General features: G+C 40.3%; 1 protein-coding gene across 6 annotated transcripts in view; it reads right to left on the bottom strand.

Moving 5' to 3' along the window:
- Positions 1-21,661, bottom strand: part of slc36a4 (solute carrier family 36 member 4) — a 262,213-nt gene that overhangs the window by 171,321 nt on the left and 69,231 nt on the right. For all 6 annotated transcript variants that reach the window (XM_014163300.2, XM_014163299.2, XM_014163297.2 and 3 more), the window contains exon 12: positions 20,875-21,044. In XM_014163300.2, coding sequence (XP_014018775.1) covers positions 20,875-21,044 — 170 coding nt within the window. The remainder of the gene's footprint in view (positions 1-20,874; positions 21,045-21,661) is intronic.

Below are 21,661 nucleotides of genomic sequence, written 5' to 3' on the forward strand. Positions count from 1 at the left end.
GAGAACATCACTGAATATACACTACTCTAACACCACCAGGAGAACATCACTGAATATACACTACTCCACACCACCAAGAGGAGAACATCACTGAATATACACTACTCTAACACCACCAAGAGGAGAACATCACTGAATATACACTACTCTAACACCACCAAGAGGAGAACATCACTGTATATACACTACTCTAACACCACCAGGAGAACATCACTGTATATACACTACTCTAACACCACCAAGAGGAGAACATCACTGTATATACACAACATTAACACCACCAAGAGGAGAACATCACTGAATATACACTACATTAACACCACCAAGAGGAGAACATCACTGTATACACACTACTCTAACACCACCAGGAGAACATCACTGTATATACACTACTCTAACACCACCAGGAGAACATCACTGTATATACACTACTCTAACACCACCAAGAGGAGAACATCACTGTATACACACTACTCTAACACCACCAAGAGGAGAACATCACTGTATACACACTACTCTAACACCACCAGGAGAACATCACTGTATTTACACTACTCTAACACCACCAAGAGGAGAACATCACTGAATATACACAACTCCACACCACCAAGAGGAGAACATCACTGTATATACACAACATTAACACCACCAAGAGGAGAACATCACTGAATATACACTACATTAACACCACCAGGAGAACATCACTGAATATACACTACTCTAACACCACCAAGAGGAGAACATCACTGAATATACACTACTCTAACACCACCAAGAGGAGAACATCACTGAATATACACTACTCTAACACCACCAGGAGAACATCACTGTATTTACACTACTCTAACACCACCAGGAGAACATCACTGTATATACACTACTCTAACACCACCAAGAGGAGAACATCACTGTATACACACTACTCTAACACCACCAAGAGGAGAACATCACTGTATACACACTACTCTAACACCACCAGGAGAACATCACTGTATATACACTACTCTAACACCACCAAGAGGAGAACATCACTGTATTTACACTACTCTAACACCACCAGGAGAACATCACTGTATATACACTACTCTAACACCACCAAGAGGAGAACATCACTGTATACACACTACTCTAACACCACCAAGAGGAGAACATCACTGAATATACACTACATTAACACCACCAGGAGAACATCACTGTATACACACTACTCTAACACCACCAAGAGGAGAACATCACTGTATACACACTACTCTAACACCACCAGGAGAACATCACTGTATTTACACTACTCTAACACCACCAGGAGAACATCACTGTATTTACACTACTCTAACACCACCAGGAGAACATCACTGTATTTACACTACTCTAACACCACCAAGAGGAGAACATCACTGAATATACACTACTCTAACACCACCAGGAGAACATCACTGAATATACACTACTCTAACACCACCAGGAGAACATCACTGAATATACACTACTCTAACACCACCAAGAGGAGAACATCACTGAATATACACAACTCCACACCACCAAGAGGAGAACATCACTGTATATACACAACATTAACACCACCAAGAGGAGAACATCACTGAATATACACTACATTAACACCACCAGGAGAACATCACTGAATATACACTACTCTAACACCACCAAGAGGAGAACATCACTGAATATACACTACATTAACACCACCAAGAGGAGAACATCACTGTATACACACTACTCTAACACCACCAGGAGAACATCACTGTATTTACACTACTCTAACACCACCAGGAGAACATCACTGTATTTACACTACTCTAACACCACCAGGAGAACATCACTGTATATACACTACTCTAACACCACCAAGAGGAGAACATCACTGTATACACACTACTCTAACACCACCAAGAGGAGAACATCACTGAATATACACTACATTAACACCACCAGGAGAACATCACTGTATACACACTACTCTAACACCACCAAGAGGAGAACATCACTGTATACACACTACTCTAACACCACCAGGAGAACATCACTGTATTTACACTACTCTAACACCACCAGGAGAACATCACTGTATTTACACTACTCTAACACCACCAAGAGGAGAACATCACTGAATATACACTACTCTAACACCACCAGGAGAACATCACTGAATATACACTACTCTAACACCACCAGGAGAACATCACTGAATATACACTACTCTAACACCACCAAGAGGAGAACATCACTGAATATACACTACATTAACACCACCAAGAGGAGAACATCACTGTATATACACTACTCTAACACCACCAAGAGGAGAACATCACTGAATATACACTACATTAACACCACCAAGAGGAGAACATCACTGTATATACACTACTCTAACACCACCAAGAGGAGAACATCACTGTATATACACTACTCCACACCACCAAGAGGAGAACATCACTGTATATACACTACTCTAACACCACCAAGAGGAGAACATCACTGTATACACACTACTCTAACACCACCAAGAGGAGAACATCACTGTATATACACTGCTCTAACACCACCAGGAGAACATCACTGAATATACACTACTCTAACACCACCAGGAGAACATCACTGAATATACACTACTCTAACACCACCAGGAGAACATCACTGTATTTACACTACTCTAACACCACCAGGAGAACATCACTGTATACACTACTCTAACACCACCAAGAGGAGAACATCACTGAATATACACTACTCTAACACCACCAAGAGGAGAACATCACTGTATATACACTACTCCACACCACCAAGAGGAGAACATCACTGAATATACACTACTCTAACACCACCAAGAGGAGAACATCACTGAATATACACTACTCTAACACCACCAAGAGGAGAACATCACTGAATATACACTACTCCACACCACCAAGAGGAGAACATCACTGTATATACACTACTCCACACCACCAAGAGGAGAACATCACTGTATACACACTACTCTAACACCACCAGGAGAACATCACTGTATATACACTACTCTAACACCACCAAGAGGAGAACATCACTGTATATACACTACTCTAACACCACCAAGAGGAGAACATCACTGTATACACACTACTCTAACACCACCAAGAGGAGAACATCACTGAATATACACTACTCTAACACCACCAAGAGGAGAACATCACTGTATATACACTACATTAACACCACCAAGAGGAGAACATCACTGTATTTACACTAATCTAACACCACCAAGAGGAGAACATCACTGTATATACACTACTCCACACCACCAAGAGGAGAACATCACTGTATACACACTACTCTAACACCACCAAGAGGAGAACATCACTGTATATACACTACTCTAACACCACCAAGAGGAGAACATCACTGAATATACACTACTCCACACCACCAAGAGGAGAACATCACTGTATACACACTACTCTAACACCACCAAGAGGAGAACATCACTGAATATACACTACATTAACACCACCAAGAGGAGAACATCACTGTATACACACTACATTAACACCACCAGGAGAACATCACTGTATACACACTACTCTAACACCACCAAGAGAACATCACTGAATATACACTACTCTAACACCACCAAGAGGAGAACATCACTGTATATACACTACTCTAACACCACCAGGAGAACATCACTGAATATACACTACTCTAACACCACCAAGAGGAGAACATCACTGAATATACACAACTCCACACCACCAAGAGGAGAACATCACTGTATATACACAACATTAACACCACCAAGAGGAGAACATCACTGAATATACACTACATTAACACCACCAGGAGAACATCACTGAATATACACTACTCTAACACCACCAAGAGGAGAACATCACTGAATATACACTACATTAACACCACCAAGAGGAGAACATCACTGTATACACACTACTCTAACACCACCAGGAGAACATCACTGTATTTACACTACTCTAACACCACCAGGAGAACATCACTGTATATACACTACTCTAACACCACCAGGAGAACATCACTGTATATACACTACTCTAACACCACCAAGAGGAGAACATCACTGTATACACACTACTCTAACACCACCAAGAGGAGAACATCACTGTATATACACTACATTAACACCACCAGGAGAACATCACTGTATACACACTACTCTAACACCACCAAGAGGAGAACATCACTGTATACACACTACTCTAACACCACCAGGAGAACATCACTGTATTTACACTACTCTAACACCACCAGGAGAACATCACTGAATATACACTACTCTAACACCACCAGGAGAACATCACTGAATATACACTACTCTAACACCACCAAGAGGAGAACATCACTGAATATACACTACATTAACACCACCAAGAGGAGAACATCACTGTATATACACTACTCTAACACCACCAAGAGGAGAACATCACTGTATATACACTACTCTAACACCACCAAGAGGAGAACATCACTGTATATACACTACTCCACACCACCAAGAGGAGAACATCACTGTATATACACTACTCTAACACCACCAGGAGAACATCACTGTATTTACACTACTCTAACACCACCAGGAGAACATCACTGTATACACTACTCTAACACCACCAAGAGGAGAACATCACTGAATATACACTACTCTAACACCACCAAGAGGAGAACATCACTGTATATACACTACTCCACACCACCAAGAGGAGAACATCACTGAATATACACTACTCTAACACCACCAAGAGGAGAACATCACTGAATATACACTACTCTAACACCACCAAGAGGAGAACATCACTGAATATACACTACTCCACACCACCAAGAGGAGAACATCACTGTATATACACTACTCCACACCACCAAGAGGAGAACATCACTGTATACACACTACTCTAACACCACCAGGAGAACATCACTGTATATACACTACTCTAACACCACCAAGAGGAGAACATCACTGTATATACACTACTCTAACACCACCAAGAGGAGAACATCACTGTATACACACTACTCTAACACCACCAAGAGGAGAACATCACTGAATATACACTACTCTAACACCACCAAGAGGAGAACATCACTGTATATACACTACATTAACACCACCAAGAGGAGAACATCACTGTATTTACACTAATCTAACACCACCAAGAGGAGAACATCACTGTATATACACTACTCCACACCACCAAGAGGAGAACATCACTGTATACACACTACTCTAACACCACCAAGAGGAGAACATCACTGTATATACACTACTCTAACACCACCAAGAGGAGAACATCACTGAATATACACTACTCCACACCACCAAGAGGAGAACATCACTGTATACACACTACTCTAACACCACCAAGAGGAGAACATCACTGAATATACACTACATTAACACCACCAAGAGGAGAACATCACTGTATACACACTACATTAACACCACCAGGAGAACATCACTGTATACACACTACTCTAACACCACCAAGAGAACATCACTGAATATACACTACTCTAACACCACCAAGAGGAGAACATCACTGTATATACACTACTCTAACACCACCAGGAGAACATCACTGAATATACACTACTCTAACACCACCAAGAGGAGAACATCACTGAATATACACAACTCCACACCACCAAGAGGAGAACATCACTGTATATACACAACATTAACACCACCAAGAGGAGAACATCACTGAATATACACTACATTAACACCACCAGGAGAACATCACTGAATATACACTACTCTAACACCACCAAGAGGAGAACATCACTGAATATACACTACATTAACACCACCAAGAGGAGAACATCACTGTATACACACTACTCTAACACCACCAGGAGAACATCACTGTATTTACACTACTCTAACACCACCAGGAGAACATCACTGTATTTACACTACTCTAACACCACCAGGAGAACATCACTGTATATACACTACTCTAACACCACCAAGAGGAGAACATCACTGTATACACACTACTCTAACACCACCAAGAGGAGAACATCACTGAATATACACTACATTAACACCACCAGGAGAACATCACTGTATACACACTACTCTAACACCACCAAGAGGAGAACATCACTGAATATACACTACTCTAACACCACCAAGAGGAGAACATCACTGTATATACACTACTCTAACACCACCGAGGAGAACATCACTGTATTTACACTACTCTAACACCACCAGGAGAACATCACTGAATATACACTACTCTAACACCACCAGGAGAACATCACTGAATATACACTACTCTAACACCACCAAGAGGAGAACATCACTGAATATACACTACATTAACACCACCAAGAGGAGAACATCACTGTATATACACTACTCTAACACCACCAAGAGGAGAACATCACTGAATATACACTACATTAACACCACCAAGAGGAGAACATCACTGTATATACACTACTCTAACACCACCAAGAGGAGAACATCACTGTATATACACTACTCCACACCACCAAGAGGAGAACATCACTGTATATACACTACTCTAACACCACCAAGAGGAGAACATCACTGTATACACACTACTCTAACACCACCAGGAGAACATCACTGTATTTACACTACTCTAACACCACCAGGAGAACATCACTGTATACACTACTCTAACACCACCAAGAGGAGAACATCACTGAATATACACTACTCTAACACCACCAAGAGGAGAACATCACTGTATATACACTACTCCACACCACCAAGAGGAGAACATCACTGAATATACACTACTCTAACACCACCAAGAGGAGAACATCACTGAATATACACTACTCTAACACCACCAAGAGGAGAACATCACTGAATATACACTACTCCACACCACCAAGAGGAGAACATCACTGTATATACACTACTCCACACCACCAAGAGGAGAACATCACTGTATACACACTACTCTAACACCACCAGGAGAACATCACTGTATATACACTACTCTAACACCACCAAGAGGAGAACATCACTGTATATACACTACTCTAACACCACCAAGAGGAGAACATCACTGTATACACACTACTCTAACACCACCAAGAGGAGAACATCACTGAATATACACTACTCTAACACCACCAAGAGGAGAACATCACTGTATATACACTACATTAACACCACCAAGAGGAGAACATCACTGTATTTACACTAATCTAACACCACCAAGAGGAGAACATCACTGTATATACACTACTCCACACCACCAAGAGGAGAACATCACTGTATACACACTACTCTAACACCACCAAGAGGAGAACATCACTGTATATACACTACTCTAACACCACCAAGAGGAGAACATCACTGAATATACACTACTCCACACCACCAAGAGGAGAACATCACTGTATACACACTACTCTAACACCACCAAGAGGAGAACATCACTGAATATACACTACATTAACACCACCAAGAGGAGAACATCACTGTATACACACTACATTAACACCACCAGGAGAACATCACTGTATACACACTACTCTAACACCACCAAGAGAACATCACTGAATATACACTACTCTAACACCACCAAGAGGAGAACATCACTGTATATACACTACTCTAACACCACCAGGAGAACATCACTGAATATACACTACTCTAACACCACCAAGAGGAGAACATCACTGAATATACACAACTCCACACCACCAAGAGGAGAACATCACTGTATATACACAACATTAACACCACCAAGAGGAGAACATCACTGAATATACACTACATTAACACCACCAAGAGGAGAACATCACTGAATATACACTACATTAACACCACCAGGAGAACATCACTGAATATACACTACTCTAACACCACCAAGAGGAGAACATCACTGAATATACACTACATTAACACCACCAAGAGGAGAACATCACTGTATACACACTACTCTAACACCACCAGGAGAACATCACTGTATTTACACTACTCTAACACCACCAAGAGGAGAACATCACTGTATATACACTACTCCACACCACCAAGAGGAGAACATCACTGTATATACACTACTCTAACACCACCAAGAGGAGAACATCACTGTATACACACTACTCTAACACCACCAGGAGAACATCACTGTATTTACACTACTCTAACACCACCAGGAGAACATCACTGTATTTACACTACTCTAACACCACCAGGAGAACATCACTGTATATACACTACTCTAACACCACCAAGAGGAGAACATCACTGTATACACACTACTCTAACACCACCAAGAGGAGAACATCACTGAATATACACTACATTAACACCACCAGGAGAACATCACTGTATACACACTACTCTAACACCACCAAGAGGAGAACATCACTGTATACACACTACTCTAACACCACCAGGAGAACATCACTGTATTTACACTACTCTAACACCACCAGGAGAACATCACTGTATTTACACTACTCTAACACCACCAAGAGGAGAACATCACTGAATATACACTACTCTAACACCACCAGGAGAACATCACTGAATATACACTACTCTAACACCACCAGGAGAACATCACTGAATATACACTACTCTAACACCACCAAGAGGAGAACATCACTGAATATACACTACATTAACACCACCAAGAGGAGAACATCACTGTATATACACTACTCTAACACCACCAAGAGGAGAACATCACTGAATATACACTACATTAACACCACCAAGAGGAGAACATCACTGTATATACACTACTCTAACACCACCAAGAGGAGAACATCACTGTATATACACTACTCCACACCACCAAGAGGAGAACATCACTGTATATACACTACTCTAACACCACCAAGAGGAGAACATCACTGTATACACACTACTCTAACACCACCAGGAGAACATCACTGTATTTACACTACTCTAACACCACCAGGAGAACATCACTGTATACACTACTCTAACACCACCAAGAGGAGAACATCACTGAATATACACTACTCTAACACCACCAGGAGAACATCACTGTATACACACTACTCTAACACCACCAGGAGAACATCACTGTATACACACTACTCTAACACCACCAAGAGAACATCACTGAATACACACTACTCTAACACCACCAAGAGGAGAACATCACTGTATATACACTACTCTAACACCACCAAGAGGAGAACATCACTGTATACACACTACTCTAACACCACCAGGAGAACATCACTGTATACACACTACTCTAACACCACCAAGAGAACATCACTGAATATACACTACTCTAACACCACCAAGAGGAGAACATCACTGTATATACACTACTCTAACACCACCAGGAGAACATCACTGTATTTACACTACTCTAACACCACCAAGAGGAGAACATCACTGAATACACACTACTCTAACACCACCAAGAGGAGAACATCACTGAATATACACTACACATATAAAATACATGCAGACACCTTGATGTTCACTTTCGGCTTAATTCTATCTACCGAGAACTTAACAACTAGCGAAGGTGGTATTTGAACATATTTCTACCCAGTACAGGCCGGTAAGCATATCTGGGCCCCAACCAGTTAGACCAGCATCATCAAATAACAAAGATATGTTTTTTCAACTAAAACCACGAGAGTAAAGTCATATTTAATATGTTATCAATTAGGACGCAAACACAAAGACAGACAGTAATACAGGTAAATGTAAGGGTTTTCTACAATTGTCACGCTCTGACCTAGGAGAGCTGTGTTTTCTCTGTTTAGTTAGGTCAGGGTGTGATAGGTGGGTGGGCATTCTATGTTTTGTTTTCTATGTTTTGGCTGGGTATGGTTTACAATCAGAGGCAGCTGTCTATCGTTGTCTCTGATTGGAAGCCATACTTAGGCAGCCTGTTTTTCCCTGTGTTTTTGTGGGATCTTGTTTTTGTGCAGCTGTGTGTGAGCAGCCCCAGAACGTCACGTTTGTTTCAGTTTCACCTGTTTATTGTTGTGTGCAAGTTCAGAAATAAAATATGTGGAACTACCGGCACGCTGCGCCTTGGCTGATTTATGACAGGGTATTCGAAGACAGCACTCGTGACAACAACAGTAATACAGGTAAACGTAAGGGTTTCCTACAACAGTAGTACAGGTAAATGTAAGGGTTTTCTACAACAGTAATACAGGTAAATGTAAGGGTTTTCTACAACAGTAATACAGGTAAACGTAAGGGTTTTCTACAACAGTAATACAGGTAAACGTAAGGGTTTTCTACAACAGTAATACAGGTAAACGTAAGGGTTTTCTACAACAGTAATACAGGTAAACGTAAGGGTTTTCTACAACAGTAATACAGGTAAACGTAAGGGTTTCCTAGAACAGTAATACAGGTAAACGTAAGGGTTTTCTACAACAGTAATACAGGTAAACGTAAGGGTTTCCTACAACAGTAATACAGGTAAACGTAAGGGTTTTCTACAACAGTAATACAGGTAAACGTAAGGGTTTCCTACAACAGTAGTACAGGTAAATGTAAGGGTTTTCTACAACAGTAATACAGGTAAACGTAAGGGTTTTCTACAACAGTAATACAGGTAAACGTAAGGGTTTTCTACAACAGTAATACAGGTAAACGTAAGGGTTTTCTACAACAGTAATACAGGTAAACGTAAGGGTTTTCTACAACAGTAATACAGGTAAACGTAAGGGTTTTCTACAACAGTAATACAGGTAAACGTAAGGGTTTTCTACAACAGTAATACAGGTAAATGTAAGGGTTTCCTAGAACAGTAATACAGGTAAACGTAAGGGTTTTCTACAACAGTAATACAGGTAAACGTAAGGGTTTCCTACAACAGTAATACAGGTAAACGTAAGGGTTTTCTACAACAGTAATACAGGTAAACGTAAGGGTTTCTTACAACAGTAATACAGGTAAATGTAAGGGTTTCTTACAACAGTAATACAGGTAAACGTAAGGGTTTCTTACAACAGTAATACAGGTAAACGTAAGGGTTTCCTACAACAGTAATACAGGTAAACGTAAGGGTTTTCTACAACAGTAATACAGGTAAACGTAAGGGTTTCCTACAACAGTAATACAGGTAAACGTAAGGGTTTCTTACAACAGTAATACAGGTAAATGTAAGGGTTTTCTACAACAGTAATACAGGTAAACGTAAGGGTTTCCTACAACAGTAATACAGGTAAACGTAAGGGTTTCTTACAACAGTAATACAGGTAAATGTAAGGGTTTCTTACAACAGTAATACAGGTAAACGTAAGGGTTTCTTACAACAGTAATACAGGTAAACGTAAGGGTTTCCTACAACAGTAATACAGGTAAACGTAAGGGTTTTCTACAACAGTAATACAGGTAAACGTAAGGGTTTCCTACAACAGTAATACAGGTAAACGTAAGGGTTTCTTACAACAGTAATACAGGTAAATGTAAGGGTTTTCTACAACAGTAATACAGGTAAACGTAAGGGTTTCTTACAACAGTAATACAGGTAAACGTAAGGGTTTCTTACAACAGTAATACAGGTAAACGTAAGGGTTTCCTACAACAGTAATACAGGTAAACGTAAGGGTTTTCTACAACAGTAATACAGGTAAACGTAAGGGTTTTCTACAACAGTAATACAGGTAAACGTAAGGGTTTTCTACAACAGTAATACAGGTAAACGTAAGGGTTTTCTACAACAGTAATACAGGTAAACGTAAGGGTTTTCTACAACAGTAATACAGGTAAACGTAAGGGTTTTCTACAACAGTAATACAGGTAAACGTAAGGGTTTTCTACAACAGTAATACAGGTAAACGTAAGGGTTTTCTACAACAGTAATACAGGTAAATGTAAGGGTTTCCTAGAACAGTAATACAGGTAAACGTAAGGGTTTTCTACAACAGTAATACAGGTAAACGTAAGGGTTTCCTACAACAGTAATACAGGTAAACGTAAGGGTTTTCTACAACAGTAATACAGGTAAACGTAAGGGTTTCTTACAACAGTAATACAGGTAAATGTAAGGGTTTCTTACAACAGTAATACAGGTAAACGTAAGGGTTTCTTACAACAGTAATACAGGTAAACGTAAGGGTTTCCTACAACAGTAATACAGGTAAACGTAAGGGTTTTCTACAACAGTAATACAGGTAAACGTAAGGGTTTCCTACAACAGTAATACAGGTAAACGTAAGGGTTTCTTACAACAGTAATACAGGTAAATGTAAGGGTTTTCTACAACAGTAATACAGGTAAACGTAAGGGTTTCCTACAACAGTAATACAGGTAAACGTAAGGGTTTCTTACAACAGTAATACAGGTAAATGTAAGGGTTTCTTACAACAGTAATACAGGTAAACGTAAGGGTTTCTTACAACAGTAATACAGGTAAACGTAAGGGTTTCCTACAACAGTAATACAGGTAAACGTAAGGGTTTTCTACAACAGTAATACAGGTAAACGTAAGGGTTTCCTACAACAGTAATACAGGTAAACGTAAGGGTTTCTTACAACAGTAATACAGGTAAATGTAAGGGTTTTCTACAACAGTAATACAGGTAAACGTAAGGGTTTCTTACAACAGTAATACAGGTAAACGTAAGGGTTTCTTACAACAGTAATACAGGTAAACGTAAGGGTTTCCTACAACAGTAATACAGGTAAACGTAAGGGTTTTCTACAACAGTAATACAGGTAAACGTAAGGGTTTCTTACAACAGTAATACAGGTAAACGTAAGGGTTTCTTACAACAGTAATACAGGTAAACGTAAGGGTTTCCTACAACAGTAATACAGGTAAATGTAAGGGTTTCTTACAACAGTAATACAGGTAAACGTAAGGGTTTCTTACAACAGTAATACAGGTAAATGTAAGGGTTTCTTACAACAGTAATACAGGTAAACGTAAGGGTTTCCTACAACAGTAATACAGGTAAACGTAAGGGTTTTCTACAACAGTAATACAGGTAAACGTAAGGGTTTCTTACAACAGTAATACAGGTAAACGTAAGGGTTTCTTACAACAGTAATACAGGTAAACGTAAGGGTTTCCTACAACAGTAATACAGGTAAATGTAAGGGTTTTCTACAACAGTAATACAGGTAAATGTAAGGGTTTCCTACAACAGTAATACAGGTAAACGTAAGGGTTTTCTACAACAGTAATACAGGTAAACATAAGGGTTTCCTACAACAGTAATACAGGTAAACATAAGGGTTTTCTACAACAGTAATACAGGTAAACATAAGGGTTTCCTACAACAGTAATACAGGTAAATGTAAGGGTTTCCTACAACAGTAATACAGGTAAATGTAAGGGTTTCCTACAACAGTAATACAGGTAAACGTAAGGGTTTTCTACAACAGTAATACAGGTAAATGTAAGGGTTTCCTACAACAGTAATACAGGTAAACGTAAGGGTTTCTTACAACAGTAATACAGGTAAACGTAAGGGTTTCTTACAACAGTAATACAGGTAAATGTAAGGGTTTCCTACAACAGTAATACAGGTAAACGTAAGGGTTTCCTACAACAGTAATACAGGTAAACGTAAGGGTTTTGTACAACAGTAATACAGGTAAATGTAAGGGTTTTCTACAATAGTAATACAGGTAAATGTAAGGGTTTTCTACAACAGTAATACAGGTAAATGTAAGGGTTTTCTATAACATTAATAAAGTAGAATACCTGAAGCTGCACCTGGATATATGGTCCTACAGAGACAAACTGAAAAAAGTCTGTAGTTATCTGTGAAATGCATTAATCAGCAAACTACCATAATAGTTAATTCAGGAAGGAAAGAAAACACTTCCCGTCCTTAAAACTTAATGTCATTTTCAGATGCTGTTTTAGCCTTAAAGAGATGAATGAATTCAGTATTCTGTCAAAGATGTATTGCTAACTGAGGATTTGATAGGTGAAAGGACAGAACAGATAGTTAGATGTGTACATGAATGAATAGATGGATTGGGGGATGAACAGATGAAGGAATAGATGGATTGGGGGATGAACAGATGAAGGAATAGATGGATTGGGGATAAACAGATGAAGGAATAGATGGATTGTGGGATGAACAGATTAAGGAATAGATGGATTGGGGATAAACAGATGAAGGAATAGATGGATTGGGGATGAACAGATGAAGGAATAGATGGATTGGGGATAAACAGATGAAGGAATAGATGGATTGGGGATAAACAGATGAAGGAATAGATGGATTGGGGGATGAACAGATTAAGGAATAGATGGATTGGGGGATAAACAGATTAAGGAATAGATGGATTGGGGATAAACAGATGAATGAATAGATGGATTGGGGGATGAACAGATGAAGGAATAGATGGATTGAGGATAAACAGATGAAGGAATAGATGGATTGGGGATAAACAGATGAATGGATTGGGGAATGAACAGATGAAGGAATAGATGGATTGGGGGATGAACAGATGAAGGAATAGATGGATTGGGGATAAACGGATGAAGGAATTGATGGATTGGGGATAAACAGATGAAGGAATAGATGGATTGGGGATAAACAGATGAAGGAATAGATGGATTGGGGATAAACAGATGAATGGATTGGGGAATGAACAGATGAAGGAATAGATGGATTGGGGGATGAACAGATGAAGGAATAGATGGATTGGGGATAAACAGATGAAGGAATAGATGGATTGGGGATAAACAGATGAATGGATTGGGGAATGAACAGATGAAGGAATAGATGGATTGGGGGATGAACAGATTAAGGAATAGATGGATTGGGGATAAACAGATGAAGGAATAGATGGATTGGAGATAAACAGATGAAGGAATAGATGGATTGGGGATAAACAGATGAATGAATAGATGGATTGGGGATAAACAGATGAATGGATTGGGGAATGAACAGATGAAGGAATAGATGGATTGGGGGATGAACAGATGAAGGAATAGATGGATTGGGGATAAACAGATGAAGGAATAGATGGATTGGGGATAAACAGATGAAGGAATAGATGAATTGGGGATAAACAGATGAAGGAATAGATGGATTGGGGGATGAACAGATGAAGGAATAGATGGATTGGGGATAAACAGATGAAGGAATAGATGGATTGGGGATAAACAGATGAAGGAATAGATGGATTGGGGATAAACAGATGAAGGAATAGATGGATTGGGGATAAACAGATGAAGGAATAGATGGATTGAGGATAAACAGATGAAGGAATAGATGGATTGGGGATAAACAGATGAAGGAATAGATGGATTGGGGATAAACAGATGAAGGAATAGATGGATTGGGGAAAAACAGATGAAGGAATAGATGGATTGGGGGATGAACAGATGAAGGAATAGATGGATTGTGGGATGAACAGATGAAGGAATAGATGGATTGGGGATAAACAGATGAAGGAATAGATGGATTGGGGATAAACAGATGAAGGAATAGATGGATTGGGGATAAACAGATGAAGGAATAGATGATTGGGGGATGAACAGACGTTCTGTCATCATGCCCAACTTCATGAATATCATAAATAAGGGTATGCACGAGTGACGGCGGTAAACTGATATTTATTTTTTATAAATAAATATATATGTGTATTTATTATGTAGATAGATATATATATGCATTTATTATATAGAAATAGATAGATAAACAATAGAGATGCTATATGACCTGTCTTAAAACCCATCTTTGGATAAATTGAAGCAGCCGCTGAACCGTGGAGCCACCCAGAAGTGATATATACAGTTGAAGTCAGAAGTTTACATACACCTTAACCAAATACATTTAAACTCAGTTTCACAATTCCTGACATATAATCCTAGTAAGAATTCACAGTTTTAGGTCAGTTAGGATCACCACTTCATTTAAAGAATGTGAAATGTCAGAATAATAGTAGAGAGAATGATTTATTTCAGCTTTTATTTCCTTCATCACATTCCCAGTGGGTCAGAAGTTTACATACACTCAATTAGTATTTGGTAGCATTGCCTTTAAATTGTTTAACTTGGGTCAAACGTTTCGGGTAGCCTTCCACAAGCTTCCCACAATAAGTTGGGTGAATTTTGGCCCATTCCTCCTGACAGAGCTGGCGTAACTGAGTCAGGTTTGTAGGCCTCTTTGCTCGCACACGCTTTTTCAGTTCTGCCGACAAATTTTCTATAGGATTGAGATCAGGGCTTTGCCATGGCCACTCCAATACCTTGACTTTGTTGTCCTTAAGCCATTTTGCCACAACTTTGGAAGTATGCTTGGGGTCACTGTCCATTTGGAAGACCCATTTGCGACCAAGCTTCAACTTCCTGACTGATGTCTTGAGATGTTACTTCAATATATCCACATAATTGTCCTTCCTCATGAAGCCATCTACTTTGTGAAGTGCACCAGTCCCTTCTGCAGCAAAGCACCCCCACAACATGATACTGCCACCTCTGTGTTTCACCGTTGGGATGGTGTTCTTCGGCTTGCAAGCATCTCCCTTTTCCCTCCAAACATAACGATGGTCATTATGGCCAAACAGTTCTATTTTTGTTTCATCAGACCAGAGCACATTTCTCCAAAAAGTACAATCTTTGTCCCCATGTGCAGTTGCAAACCGTAGTCTGGCTTTTTTTATGGCGGTTTTGGAGAAGTGGCTTCTTCCTTGCTGAGCGGCCTTTCAGGTTATGTCGATATAGGACTCGTTTTACTGTGAATATAGATACTTTTGTGCATGTTTCCTCCAGCATCGTCACAAGGTCCTTTGCTGTTGTTCTGGGATTGATTTGCACTTTTCGCACCAAAGTATGTTCATCTCTAGGAGAACGTGTCTCCTTCCTGAGTGGTATGATGGCTGCGTGGTCCCATGATGTTTATACTTGCGTACTATTGTTTGTACAGATGAACGTGGTACCTTCAGGCGTTTGGAAATTGCTCCCAAGAATGAACCAGACTTGTGGAGGTCTACAATTATTTTTCTGCGGTCTTGGCTGATTTCTTTTGATTTTCCCATGATGTCAAGCAAAAATGCACTGAGTTTGAAGGTAGGCCTTGAAATACATCCACAGGTACACCTCCAATTGACTCAAATGATGTCAATTAGCCTATCAGAAGCTTCTAAAGCCATAACATCATTTTCTGGAACTTTCTAAGCTGTTTAAAGGCACAGTCAACTTAGTGTATGTAAACTTCTGACCCACTGGAATTGTGATACAGTGAATTATAAGTGAAATAATCTGTCTGTAAACAATTGTTGGAAAAATGACTTGTGTCAGGCAGAAAGTAGATGTCCTAACCGACTTCCCAAAACTATAGTTTGTGCATGTAAACTTCCGACTTCAACTGTATATATCACTTCTGGGTGGCTCCACGGTTCAGTGGCTGATTCAACTTATCCAAAGATGGGTATTAAGACAAAACAATAGAGATACTATAAGACCTCAGAATTTCCCCTCCGTCAACATAAATTCATCAGTTACTTTTTTAGGATATATTTATTAACTCGACACCTTCAATGCAAGCTAATATATGTTAAGCTTCATAGTTGATGCTTGTGTTCATTGCATTAAGTTGTCACTAAATTTCACTTCCAACCTCCCTCTGGTCAAGGTTATGGTAGGTCTACCATGGGCAGCATCGTCTGTTCAGCCAGGCCTAGTCACCCAGCCAGTTCAGCACCATGGACAGGGTTATAGCTCGTCACCTAGCCATTTCAGCACCATGGACAGGGCTCTAACTATTCACCCAGCCGGTTCAGGACCATGGACAGGGCTCAAACTATTCACCCGGCCAGTTCAGCACCATGGACAGGGCTCTTGGTGACTACAAGGCAGAGTATGGAGTTGGTTATAATAAAACTGGGCGAACAGGCCTCCCCACATTGACAGTGTAGTATCCTATCCTAGCAGGCCCGTTAGTTGGTATGTAGTGTCTGTTGACAGACAGACAGACATATCCTGAGGATCTGTTTCTAATGCTTTCCTCCTCATCCTCCACCTCTTCCTCAGCAGTTTCCTCTTTTATGCAGTCATGCTATTCATTATTCTTCCATCCGTTAGCCAGCTTTTAACTTAACTTCTTCCAATTAATCATTTCAGACAGGAGAGGAGGAAGCAAACTAACGGCATCAAAGTTTACTTTGAGATGAAGCGGAGGAAGCAAACTAACGGCATCAAAGTTAACTTTGAGATAAAGAGGAGGAGGGAAACTAACGGCATCAGTGTTTACTTTGAGATAAAGAGGAGGGGGGAAACTAACGGTATCAGTGTTTACTTTGAGATAAAGAGGAGGAGGGAAACTAACGGTATCAGTGTTTACTTTGAGATAAAGAGGACGGGGGAAACTAACGGTATCAGTGTTTACTTTGAGATAAAGAGGAGGAGGGAAACTAACGGTATCAGTGTTTACTTTGAGATAAAGAGGAGGGGGGAAACTAACGGTATCAGTGTTTACTTTGAGATAAAGAGGAGGGGGGAAACTAACGGTATCAGTGTTTACTTTGAGATAAAGAGGGGAAGAGCTACGTCTGTACCTCCCTGGGTTGGGGTCTCCCTGGGGTATCCCACTAGAACACCCCGTACGTACAGACACACACACACACCATAAAAGTCTTTGAAGAGTGCAACTCAGGCACAGTGAGATAATTGAAAGCACCATGACAACCAGCCATTCTGCAGTCAATCTTCTGCTAGTTCATTCATTCAACATCTGGGGGCTGCCTGTCTGCCTGCCTGCATAGGGAAAAATATGTAAAAAGTCTCATGATTCATGATTTTCAGCCAAAGAGATTAATTCCAGGTCCGATCAACTGAGACCACTCTCACATTGTAAATCAGACAGAGGACACAGACTAGATTCTCAGATATTTCTCACAGCCCAGCTACATGGATACACAAGCAGTTGTGCTACCCACAAACCCCAGAGAAATAATCTCCCTTGGGATAGTTTGTAGCAAATGTATAAAAGGCTAGGATCGTCCCACTCACTCACAGCTGTTATACACCATCAGTACACCGTAGATACAATGTAAGTACTCACAGGTCAGATAAACAAGCAGTCAGTCATTCAGTTCACCATATACACACACACACGCACACACACACACACACACACACACACGCACACGCACACACACACATATATATATATACACGTATATATACACAGTTGAAGTCGGAAGTTTACATACACCTTAGCCAAATACATTTAAAGTATGTTTTTCACAATTCCTGACATTTAACCCTAGTACAAATTCCCTGTCTTAGGTCAGCTAGGATCACCACTTTATTTTAAGAATGTGAAATGTCAGAATAATAGCAGAGAGAAAGATTTATTTAATATTTTGTTTCTTTCACAACATTCAAAAGTGGGTCAGAAGTTTACATACACTCAATTAGTATTCGGTAGCATTGCCTTTAAATTGTTTAACTTGGGTCAATCGTTTCAGGTAGCCTTCCACACGCTTCCCACAATAAGTTGGGTGAATTTTGGCCCATTCCTCCTGACAGAGCTGGTGTAACTGAGTCAGGTTTGTAGGCCTCCTTGCTCGCACACGCTTTTTCAGTTCTGCCGACAGATTTTCTACAGGATTGAGGTCAGGGCTTTGTGATGGCCATTCCAATACCTTGACTTTGTTGTCATTAAGCCATTTTGCCACAACTTTGGAAGTATGCTTGGGGTCATTGTCCATTTGGAAGACCCATTTGCGACCAAGCTTTAACTTTCTGACTGATGTCTTGAGATGTTGCTTCAATATATCCACATCATTTTCCTGCCTCATGATGCCATCTATTTTGTGAAGTGCACCAGTCCCTCCTGCAGCAAAGCATCCCCACAACATGATACTGCCAGCCCTCGTGCTTCACGGTTGGGATGATGTTCTTCAGCTTGCAAGCCTCCCCCTTTTTCCTCCAAACATAACGATGGTCATTATGGCCAAACAGTTCTATTTTTGTTTCATCAGACCAGAGGACATTTCTCCAAAAAGTATGATCTTTGTCCCCATGTGCAGTTGCAAACCGTAGTCTGGCTTTTTTATGGCGGTTTTGGAGCAGTGGCTTCTTCCTTGCTGAGCAGCCTTTCAGGTTATGTCGATATAGTACTTGTTTTACAGTGGATATAGATACTTCTCTACATGTTTCCTCCAGCATCTTCACAAGGTCCTTTGCTGCTGTTCTGGGATTGATTTTCACTTTTCGCACCAAAGTACGTTCATCTCTAGGAGACAGAACGCGTCTCCTTCCTGAGAGGTATGACGGCTGCATGGTCCCATGGTGTTTATACTTGCGTACTATTGTTTGTACAGATGAATGTGGTACCTTCATGCGTTTGGGAATTGCTCCCAAGGATGAATCAGACTTGTGGAGGTCTACAATTCTTTTCTGCAGTCTTGGCTGATTTCTTTTGATTTTACCATGATATCAAGCAACAACAAAAAAGCCACTGAGTTTGAAGGTAGGCCTTGAAATACATCCACAGGTACACCTCTAATAGACTCAAATTATGTCAATTAGCCTATCAGAAGCATCTAAAGCCATGACATCATTTTCTGGAATTTTCCAAGCTTTTTAAAGGCACAGTCAACTTAGTGTATGTACACTTCTGACCCACTGGAATTGTGATACAGGTAAAATAACCTGTCTGTAAACTATTGTTGGAAAAATTCCTTGTGTCATGCACAAAGTAGATGTCCTAACCGACTTCCCAAAACTATAGTTTGTTAAAAAGTAATTTGTGGAGTGGTTGAAAAGCGAGTTTTAAAGACTCCAACCTAAGTGTATGCAAACTTCCGACTTCAACTGTGTGTGTGTGTGTGTGTGTGTGATGTATGTATGTATGTAGGCATGTATATAGGCATGTATATATATATATATATATATATGACAGAGAGAAGGTACTCACAGGTGAGGCAGACAAGCAGGCCTCTGAGGATCATCTCACAGGGAGCCCTCCAACTCTTCCTTAGCCTCGCTTGGACCGGGGGAATCATGATCTCCGCCGGGACGAAGAACTGGATGGCAAAGCTGACAAACACTCCGAAGGAGTACAGGATCTTCACCATCTGATTGGTCCTGCAGAGAGAAACACACACAGGGGAGATAAGTGTGAGAACTGCTTTGAACCAGTGGATTTGAAACAGAGCCTGGTGTGTTTGGAATAGAGGCCCAGCCATGTTTTGACCACAGTCTCAGCTGTATTTATTCTACAGGTCCAGGTGTGTTTGGAATAGAGGCCCAGCCATGTTTTGACCACAGTCTCAGCTGTATTTATTCTACAGGTCCAGGTGTGTTTGGAATAGAGGCCCAGCCATGTTTTGACCACAGTCTCAGCTGTATTTATTCTACAGGTCCAGGTGTGTTTGGAATACAGGCCCAGCCATGTTTTGACCACAGTCTCAGCTGAATTTATTCTACAGGTCCTGGTGTGTTTGGAATAGAGGCCCAGCCATGTTTTGACCACAGTCTCAGCTGTATTTATTCTACAGGTCCAGGTGTGTTTGGAATAGAGGCCCAGCCATGTTTTGACCACAGTCTCAGCTGTATTTATTCTACAGGTCCAGGTGTGTTTGGAATACAGGCCCAGCCATGTTTTGACCACAGTCTCAGCTGAATTTATTCTACAGGTCCTGGTGTGTTTGGAATAGAAACCCAGACATGTTTTGACCACAGTCTCAGCTGTATTTATTCTA

This window comes from Salmo salar, chromosome ssa20, assembly GCF_905237065.1.
Source record: "Salmo salar chromosome ssa20, Ssal_v3.1, whole genome shotgun sequence".
Classification (NCBI taxonomy): Eukaryota; Metazoa; Chordata; class Actinopteri; order Salmoniformes; family Salmonidae; genus Salmo; species Salmo salar.